Source organism: Salvelinus alpinus, chromosome 20, assembly GCF_045679555.1.
Source record: "Salvelinus alpinus chromosome 20, SLU_Salpinus.1, whole genome shotgun sequence".
NCBI lineage: Eukaryota > Metazoa > Chordata > Actinopteri > Salmoniformes > Salmonidae > Salvelinus > Salvelinus alpinus.
In genome coordinates this window covers 19,179,156-19,190,169 of record NC_092105.1, presented here as the reverse complement: position 1 = coordinate 19,190,169, position 11,014 = coordinate 19,179,156, and the positions used below count along the sequence as shown (strand labels likewise).

The following is an 11,014-nucleotide window of genomic DNA, read 5'->3' as shown; positions in this document are numbered from 1 at the left end:
TCCAGGTTGAGGAACTACTCCAGGTTGAGGAACTATTCCAGGTTGAGGAACTATTCCAGGTTGAGGAACTACTCCAGGTTGAGGAACTAGCCCAGGATGAGGAACTACTCCAGGTTGAGGAACTACTGCAGGTTGAGGAACTATTCCAGGTTGAGGAACTATTCCAGGTTGAGGAACTAGCCCAGGTTGAGGAACTATCCATATTGAAGCTGATACCAATGCCATTGCTCTCACCTGTTTGAAGGTGATAAGCGTCTAGGACTGAGGAATAGGTTCAACTCCATTGCCATGTGCATAAGGAACATGAACTTCAACATGAAACAATATCCCCCCCTCCCCCTTTCAGAACTCTCTGTCAGAGGTGGTCAGTAAGCTACAGGCGTGCACCCCTCACTTTGTGGAGTGTGTACGTCCCAACAGCAGTGACATGGCGGACAGCTTTGACAGTTGCCACGTGTCTACCCAGCTGCAGTACGTCGGGGTGCTAGAGATGGTCCGGATGATTCGCTATGGCTACCCTGTACGCCTGGCCTTCAACAGCTTCCTCACCAGGTAGGTACCACCATACCGTGCATGCTGCTCCTGTAGAACTTGAAGAGGGAGGACAGACACTGATTCATAAAGGATTTGTATTGGCCTGTATTGTCAGGTTCCGTTTCAGCCCCTACAACCCTTTCCCCATAGTTTGTAGATCTGAAGGAATCCAAAAGGTGTAAAAGTATGTGAATGGTTCCATCTTGACTTTCAATTAGGTTTGAGAAGCTTCTCCCACTTATCCAATCTTTTCAGATCTGTGAAGACTGAAGAGGTAGGGGCTAGGGAAGGGGCTATGGGCTGAAATGGAACCAGGCCTGTGAGTGTGGTGGGTCACTGTGTCCTCTCTGTAAAGGTCTGTGCGATGGGGGATGTGTCCTCTCTGTAGAGGACTGTGTAAAGGGGGGATGTGTACTCTCTGTAGAGGTCTGTGTGATGGGGGATGTGTCCTCTCTGTAGAGGTCTGTGTGATGGGGGGATGTGTACTCTCTGTAGAGGTCTGTGTGATGGGGGATATGTCCTCTCTGTAGAGGACTGTGTAATGGGGGGATGTGTACTCTCTGTAGAGGTCTGTGTGATGGGGGATGTGTCCTCTCTGTAGAGGTCTGTGTGATGGGGGATGTGTCCTCTCTGTAGAGGCCTGTCTGATGGGGGATGTGTTCTCTCTGTAGAGGCCTGTCTGATGGGGGGATGTGTCCTCTCTGTAGAGGACTGTGTAATGGGGGGATGTGTACTCTCTGTAGAGGTCTGTGTGATGGGGGATGTGTCCTCTCTGTAGAGGTCTGTGTGATGGGGGGATGTGTACTCTCTGTAGAGGTCTGTGTGATGGGGGATATGTCCTCTCTGTAGAGTTCTGTGTGATGGGGGGATGTGTACTCTCTGTAGAGGTCTGTGTGATGGGGATGTGTCCTCTCTGTAGAGGCCTGTCTGATGGGGGGATGTGTCCTCTCTGTAAAGGTCTGTGTGATGGGGGATATGTCCTCTCTGTAAAGGTCTGTGTGATGGGGGATGTGTCCTCTCTGTAGAGGTCTGTGTGATGGGATGTGTCTTCTCTGTAAAGGTATGTGTGATTTGGCATGTATCCTCTCTGTAGAGGTCTGTGTGATGGGGGGATGTGTCCTCTCCGTAAAGGTCTGTGTGATGGGGGGGATGTGTCCTCTCTGTAAAGGTTTGTGTGATGGGGGGATGTGTCCTTTCTGTAGAGGTTTGTGTGATGGGGGATGTGTCCACTCTGTAGAGGCCTGTCTGATGGGGGGATCTGTCCTCTCTGTAAAAGTCTGTGTGATAGGGGATGTGTCCTCTCTGTAAAGGTCTGTGTGATGGGAGGATGTGTCCTCTCTGTAGAGGTCTGTGTGATCGGGGATGTGTCCTCTCTGTAAAGGTCTGTGTGATGGGAGGATTTGTCCTCTCTGTAAAGGTATGTGTGATGGGAGGATGTGTCCTGTCTGGTAAAGGTCTGTGTGATGTGGGGATGTGTCCTGTCTGTAAAGGTCTGTGTGATGGGGGATGTGTCCTCTCTGTAAAAGTCTGTGTGATGGGGGATGTATCCTCTCTGTACAGGTCTGTGTGATGGGGGATGTGTCCTCTCTATAAACGTCTGTGTGATGGGGGATGTGTCCTCTCTTTAGAGGTCTGTGTGATGGGGGATGTATCCTCTCTGTAAAGGTGTGTGTGATGGGGGATGTGTCCTCTCTGTAGAGGTCTGTGTGATGGAGGATGTGTCCTCTCTATAAACGTCTGTGTGATGGGGGATGTGTCCTCTCTTTAGAGGTCTGTGTGATGGGGGATGTCTCCTCTCTGTAAAGGTCTGTGTGATGGGGGATGTGTCCTCTCTATAAACGTCTGTGTGATGGGGGGATGAGTCCTCTCTGTAGAGGTCTGTGTGATGGGGATGTGTCCTCTCTGTAGAGGTCTGTGTGATCGGGGATGTGTCCTCTCTGTGAAGGTCTGTGTGATGGGGGATGTGTCCTCTCTGTAAAGGTCTGTGTGATGAGGGATGTGTCCTCTGTGTGATGGGGGGGGGGGTCCTCTCTGTAAAGGCAGCAACACAGGGAGCATCATACCCTGCCTTCTCCATGTCTTCTCCCTGTCTTCTCCCTGCCTTCTCCCTGCCTTCTCCATGACCACCTCCCTGCCTTCTCCCTTGCCCTCTACCTGTCTTCTCCATGTCTTCTCCCTGTATTCCTCCTGCCTTCTCCCTGCCTTCTCCCTGCCTTCTCCCTGCCTTCTCCATCCCTTCTCCCTGCTTCCTCCGTGCATTCTCCCTTGCCCTCTACCTGTCTTCTCCATGTCTTCTCCCTGTATTCCTCCTGCCTTCTCCCTGCCTTCTCCATGACCATCTCCCTGCCTTCTCCCTGCCTTCTCCTTGCCTTCTCCATCCCTTCTCCCTGTGCTCCCCCCTTGCCTTCTACTTGCCTTCTCCATGTCTTCTCCCTGCCTTCTCCCTGCCATCTCCCTATCTTCTCCCTGCTTCCTCCCTGCCTTCTCCCTGCACTCTCCCTTGACATCTCTCTTTGCTAATTGTCCTTTTAAAGCACACATTTTACTCTAGGTGGGTCCCCCCCACACACACACATATGACTCTTGGTGGGTTCCCCACCCCCCACACATATGACTCTATGTGGGTTCCCCACCCCACACACATTTGACTCTAGGTGGGTTCCCCACCCCCCACACATTTGACTCTAGGTGGGTTCCCCACCCCCCACACATTTGACTCTAGGTGGGTTCCCCACCCCCCACACATTTTACTCTAGGTGGGTTCCCCACCCCCCACACATTTGACTCTAGGTGGGTTCCCCACCCCACACACATATGACTCTAGGTGGGTTCCCCACCCCCCACACATTTTACTCTAGGTGGGTTCCCCACCCCCCACACATTTTACTCTAGGTGGGTTCCCCACCCCACACACATATGACTCTAGGTGGGTTCCCCACCCCCCACACACATTTGACTCTAGGTGGGTTCCCCACCCCACACACATTTGACTCTAGGTGGGTTCCCCACCCCCCACACATTTGACTCTAGGTGGGTTCCCCACCCCACACACATTTGACTCTAGGTGGGTTCCCCACCCCACACACATATGACTCTAGGTGGGTTCCCCACCCCACACACATATGACTCTAGGTGGGTTCCCCACCCCCCACACACATTTGACTCTAGGTGGGTTCCCCACCCCCCACACACATTTGACTCTAGGTGGGTTCCCCACCCCCCACACACATTTGACTCTAGGTGGGTTCCCCACCCCCCACACACATTTGACTCTAGGTGGGTTCCCCACCCCCCACACACATTTGACTCTAGGTGGGTTCCCCAACCCCCACACATTTGACTCTAGGTGGGTTCCCCATCCCACACACATATGACTCTAGGTGGGTTCCCCACCCCACACACATATGACTCTAGGTGGGTTCCCCACCCCCCACACATTTTACTCTAGGTGGGTTCCCCACCCCCCACACATTTGACTCTAGGTGGGTTCCCCACCCCCCACACATTTGACTCTTGGTGGGATCCCCACCCCCCACACATTTTACTCTAGGTGGGTTCCCCACCCCCCACACATTTGACAATAGGTGGGTTCCCCACCCCCCACACATTTTACTCTAGGTGGGTTCCCCACCCCACACACATTTGACTCTTGGTGGGTTCCCCACCCCACACACATTTGACTCTTGGTGGGTTCCCCACCCCACACACATATGACTCTAGTTGGGTTCCCCACCCCACACACATTTGACTCTTGGTGGGTTCCCCACCCCACACACAAATGACTCTAGGTGGGTTCCCCACCCCCCACATATATGACTCTAGGTGGGTTCCCAACCCCACACACATATGACTCTAGGTGGGTTCCCCACCCCCACACATTTGACTCTAGGTGGGTTTCCCACCCCCCACACATTTGACTCTTGGTGGGTTCCCCACCCCACACACATATGACTCTAGGTGGGTTCCCCACCCCCCACACACATTTGACTCTAGGTGGGTTCCCCACCCCCCACACACATTTGACTCTAGGTGGGTTCCCCATCCCACACACATATGACTCTAGGTGGGTTCCCCACCCCACACACATATGACTCTAGGTGGGTTCCCCACCCCACACACATTTTACTCTAGGTGGGTTCCCCACCCCCCACACATTTGACAATAGGTCGGTTCCCCACCCCCCACACATTTTACTCTAGGTGGGTTCCCCACCCCACACACATTTGACTCTTGGTGGGTTCCCCACCCCACACACATTTGACTCTTGGTGGGTTCCCCACCCCACACACATATGACTCTAGTTGGGTTCCCCACCCCACACACATTTGACTCTTGATGGGTTCCCCACCCCACACACATATGACTCTAGGTGGGTTCCCCACCCCCCACACATATGACTCTAGGTGGGTTCCCCACCCCACACACATTTTACTCTAGGTGGGTTCCCCACCCCCCACACATTTTACTCTAGGTGGGTTCCCCACCCCACACACATATGACTCTAGGTGGGTTCCCCACCCCCCACACACATTTGACTCTAGGTGGGTTCCCCACCCCACACACATTTGACTCTAGGTGGGTTCCCCACCCCACACACATTTGACTCTAGGTGGGTTCCCCACCCCACACACATATGACTCTAGGTGGGTTCCCCACCCCCCACACACATTTGACTCTAGGTGGGTTCCCCACCCCCCACACACATTTGACTCTAGGTGGGTTCCCCACCCCCCACACACATTTGACTCTAGGTGGGTTCCCCACCCCCCACACACATTTGACTCTAGGTGGGTTCCCCACCCCCCACACACATTTGACTCTAGGTGGGTTCCCCAACCCCCACACATTTGACTCTAGGTGGGTTCCCCATCCCACACACATATGACTCTAGGTGGGTTCCCCACCCCACACACATATGACTCTAGGTGGGTTCCCCACCCCCCACACATTTTACTCTAGGTGGGTTCCCCACCCCCCACACATTTGACTCTAGGTGGGTTCCCCACCCCCCACACATTTGACTCTTGGTGGGATCCCCACCCCCCACACATTTTACTCTAGGTGGGTTCCCCACTGCCCACACATTTGACAATAGGTGGGTTCCCCACCCCCCACACATTTTACTCTAGGTGGGTTCCCCACCCCACACACATTTGACTCTTGGTGGGTTCCCCACCCCACACACATTTGACTCTTGGTGGGTTCCCCACCCCACACACATATGACTCTAGTTGGGTTCCCCACCCCACACACATTTGACTCTTGGTGGGTTCCCCACCCCACACACAAATGACTCTAGGTGGGTTCCCCACCCCCCACATATATGACTCTAGGTGGGTTCCGAACCCCACACACATATGACTCTAGGTGGGTTCCCCACCCCCACACATTTGACTCTAGGTGGGTTCCCCACCCCACACACATATGACTCTAGGTGGGTTTCCCACCCCCCACACATTTGACTCTTGGTGGGTTCCCCACCCCACACACATATGACTCTAGGTGGGTTCCCCACCCCCCACACACATTTGACTCTAGGTGGGTTCCCCACCCCCCACACACATTTGACTCTAGGTGGGTTCCCCACCCCCCACACATTTGACTCTAGGTGGGTTCCCCATCCCACACACATATGACTCTAGGTGGGTTCCCCACCCCACACACATATGACTCTAGGTGGGTTCCCCACCCCACACACATTTTACTCTAGGTGGGTTCCCCACCCCCCCCACATTTTACTCTAGGTGGGTTCCCCACCCCCCACACATTTTACTCTAGGTGGGTTCCCCACCCCCCACACATTTGACAATAGGTCGGTTCCCCACCCCCCACACATTTTACTCTAGGTGGGTTCCCCACCCCACACACATCTGACTCTTGGTGGGTTCCCCACCCCACACACATTTGACTCTTGGTGGGTTCCCCACCCCACACACATATGACTCTAGTTGGGTTCCCCACCCCACACACATTTGACTCTTGATGGGTTCCCCACCCCACACACATATGACTCTAGGTGGGTTCCCCACCCCCCACACATATGACTCTAGGTGGGTTCCCCACCCCACACACATATGACTCTAGGTGGGTTCCCCACCCCCCACACATTTAACTCTAGGTGGGTTCCCCACCCCACACACATATGACTCTAGGTGGGTTACCCACCCCCCACACATTTGACTCTTGGTGGGTTCCCCACCCCACACACATATGACTCTAGGTGGGTTCCCCACCCCCCACACATATGACTCTAGGTGGGTTCCCCACCCCACACACATATGACACTAGGTGGGTTCCACACCCAACACACATATGACTCTAGGTGGGTTCCCCACCCCCCACACATTTGACTCTTGGTGGGTTCCCCACCCCACACACATATGACTCTAGGTGGGTTCCCCACCCCCCCACACATATGACTCTAGGTGGGTTCCCCACCCCCCACACTTATGACTCTATGTGGGTTCCCCACCCCCCACACATTTGACTCTAGGTGGGTTCCCCACCCCCCACACATTTGACTCTTGGTGGGTTCCCCACCCCCCACATACATTTGACTCTTGGTGGGTTCCCCACCCCCCACACATATGACTCTTGGTGGGTTCCCCACCCACCACACATTTGACTCTAGGTGGGTTCCCCACCCCCCACACATTTGACTCTTGGTGGGTTCCCCACCCCCCACATACATTTGACTCTTGGTGGGTTCCCCACCCCCCACACATATGACTCTAGGTGGGTTCCCCACCCCACACACATATGACTCTAGGTTGGTTCCCCACCCCCCACACATATGACTTTAGGTGGGTTCCCCACCCCCCACACATTTGACTCTTGGTGGGTTCCCCACCCCACACACATATGACTCTTGGTGGGTTCCCCACCCCCCACACATATGACTCTTGGTGGGTTCCCCACCCACCACACATTTGACTCTAGGTGGGTTCCCCACCCCCCACACATTTGACTCTTGGTGGGTTCCCCACCCCCCACATACATTTGACTCTTGGTGGGTTCCCCACCCCCCACACATATGACTCTAGGTGGGTTCCCCACCCCCCACACATATGACTCTAGGTGGGTTCCCCACCCCACACACATATGACTCTAGGTGGGTTCCCCACCCCCCACACATTTGACTCTAGGTGGGTTCCCCACCCCACACACATATGACTTTAGGTGGGTTCCCCACCCCCCACACATTTGACTCTTGGTGGGTTCCCCACCCCACACACATATGACTCTAGGTGGGTTCCCCACCCCCCACACATTTGACTCTAGGTGGGTTCCCAACCCCCCACACATTTGACTCTTGGTGGGTTCCCCACCCCCCACATACATTTGACTCTTGGTGGGTTCCCCACCCCCCACACATATGACTCTTGGTGGGTTCCCCACCCACCACACATTTGACTCTAGGTGGGTTCCCCACCCCCCACACATTTGACTCTTGGTGGGTTTCCCACCCCCCACATACATTTGACTCTTGGTGGGTTCCCCACCCCCCACACATATGACTCTAGGTGGGTTCCCCACCCCCCACACATATGACTCTAGGTGGGTTCCCCACCCCACACACATATGACTCTAGGTGGGTTCCCCACCCCCCACACATTTGACTCTAGGTGGGTTCCCCACCCCACACACATATGACTTTAGGTGGGTTCCCCACCCCCCACACATTTGACTCTTGGTGGGTTCCCCACCCCACACACATATGACTCTAGGTGGGTTCCCCACTCCCCCACACATATGACTCTAGGTGGGTTCCCCACCCCACACACATATGACTCTAGGTGGGTTTCCCACCCCCCACACATTTGACTCTTGGTGGGTTCCCCACCCCACACACATATGACTCTAGGTGGGTTCCCCACCCCCCACACACATTTGACTCTAGGTGGGTTCCCCACCCCCCACACACATTTGACTCTAGGTGGGTTCCCCACCCCCCACACATTTGACTCTAGGTGGGTTCCCCATCCCACACACATATGACTCTAGGTGGGTTCCCCACCCCACACACATATGACTCTAGGTGGGTTCCCCACCCCACACACATTTTACTCTAGGTGGGTTCCCCACCCCCCACACATTTTACTCTAGGTGGGTTCCCCACCCCCCACACATTTTACTCTAGGTGGGTTCCCCACCCCCCACACATTTGACAATAGGTCGGTTCCCCACCCCCCACACATTTTACTCTAGGTGGGTTCCCCACCCCACACACATTTGACTCTTGGTGGGTTCCCCACCCCACACACATTTGACTCTTGGTGGGTTCCCCACCCCACACACATATGACTCTAGTTGGGTTCCCCACCCCACACACATTTGACTCTTGATGGGTTCCCCACCGCCCACACATATGACTCTAGGTGGGTTCCCCACCCCACACACATATGACTCTAGGTGGGTTACCCACCCCCCACACATTTGACTCTTGGTGGGTTCCCCACCCCACACACATATGACTCTAGGTGGGTTCCCCACCCCACACACATATGACTCTAGGTGGGTTACCCACCCCCCACACATTTGACTCTTGGTGGGTTCCCCACCCCCCACACATATGACTCTAGGTGGGTTCCCCACCCCACACACATATGACACTAGGTGGGTTCCACACCCAACACACATATGACTCTAGGTGGGTTCCCCACCCCCCACACATTTGACTCTTGGTGGGTTCCCCACCCCACACACATATGATTCTAGGTGGGTTCCCCACCCCCCCACACATATGACTCTAGGTGGGTTCCCCACCCCCCACACATATGACTCTATGTGGGTTCCCCACCCCCCACACATTTGACTCTAGGTGGGTTCCCCACCCCCCACACATTTGACTCTTGGTGGGTTCCCCACCCCCACATACATTTGACTCTTGGTGGGTTCCCCACCCCCCACACATATGACTCTTGGTGGGTTCCCCACCCACCACACATTTGACTCTAGGTGGGTTCCCCACCCCCCACACATTTGACTCTTGGTGGGTTCCCCACCCCCCACATACATTTGACTCTTGGTGGGTTCCCCACCCCCCACACATATGACTCTAGGTGGGTTCCCCACCCCCCACACATATGACGACTCTAGGTGGGTTCCCCACCCCACACACATATGACTCTAGGTGGGTTCCCCACCCCCCACACATTTGACTCTAGGTGGGTTCCCCACCCCACACACATATGACTTTAGGTGGGTTCCCCACCCCCCACACATTTGACTCTTGGTGGGTTCCCCACCCCACACACATATGACTCTAGGTGGGTTCCCCACCCCCCCACACATATGACTCTAGGTGGGTTCCCCACCCCCCACACATATGACTCTATGTGGGTTCCCCACCCCCCACACATTTGACTCTAGGTGGGTTCCCCACCCCCCACACATTTGACTCTTGGTGGGTTCCCCACCCCCCACATACATTTGACTCTTGGTGGGTTCCCCACCCCCCACACACATTTGACTCTAGGTGGGTTCCCCACCCCCCACACACATATGACTCTAGGTGGGTTCCCCACCCCCCACATACATTTGACTCTTGATGGGTTCCCCATCCCCCACACACATATGACTCTATGTGGGTTCCCCACCCCCCACACATTTGACTCTATGTGGGTTCCCCACCCCCCACACATTTGACTCTAGGTAGGTTCCCCACCCCCCACACATTTGACTCTTGGTGGGTTCCCCACCCCCCACATACATTTGACTCTTGGTGGGTTCCCCACCCCCCACACACATTTGACTCTAGGTGGGTTCCCCACCCCCCACAAACACCGACACACATAATGCTCAGGTGGAAGTTTCCAACTTAGAGTGGTTCTTCAGGTCAGCGTGACCTGGACAGAAGTACAGCCTCTCGTATACATAGTCAACATATCTCTTTCTCTCAATTCAATTCAAATGGCTTCATTGGCATGGGAAACATATGTTTACATTGCCAAAGCAAGTGAAGTAGATAGTAAAAAATGTACAGTAAACATTACACATAAATGTGGGTTGTATTTACAATGGTGTTTGTTCTTCACTGGTTGACCTTTTCTTGTGGCAACAGGTCACAAATCTTGCTGCTGTGATGGAACACTGGTATTTCACCCAGCAGATATGAGAGTTTATCAAAATTGGGTTTGATTTAGAATTATTTGTGGATCTGTGTAATCTGAGGGAAATATGTGTCTCTAATATGGTCATACATTTGGCAGGAGGTTAGGAAGCGCAGCTCAGTTTCCACCTCATTTTGTGGGCAGTGTGCATATAGCATGTCTTCTCTTTAGAGCCTGGTCTGCCTACAGCGGCTTTTCTCAATAGCAAGGCTATGCTCACTGAGTCTATGCATAGTCAAAGCTTTCCTTAACTTTGGGGTCAGTCACAGTGGTCAGGTATTCTGCCACTGTGTTCTCTCTGTTTAGGGCCAAATAGCATGCTAGTTTGCTAGAATGCTATTTATCTTGTTTTCTCTGGATTTGTTTGG

The 11,014-nt window shown here is 54.1% G+C and overlaps 1 protein-coding gene across 2 annotated transcripts in view; it reads left to right on the top strand.

Annotated features, from left to right (window-relative positions):
• The window catches only part of LOC139546427 (unconventional myosin-XVI-like), a 269,653-nt gene that overhangs the window by 172,090 nt on the left and 86,549 nt on the right, over positions 1 to 11,014 (top strand). For both annotated transcript variants that reach the window (XM_071354796.1, XM_071354795.1), the window contains exon 27: positions 347 to 552. In XM_071354796.1, the coding sequence (XP_071210897.1) occupies positions 347 to 552 (206 nt within the window). The remainder of the gene's footprint in view (positions 1 to 346; positions 553 to 11,014) is intronic.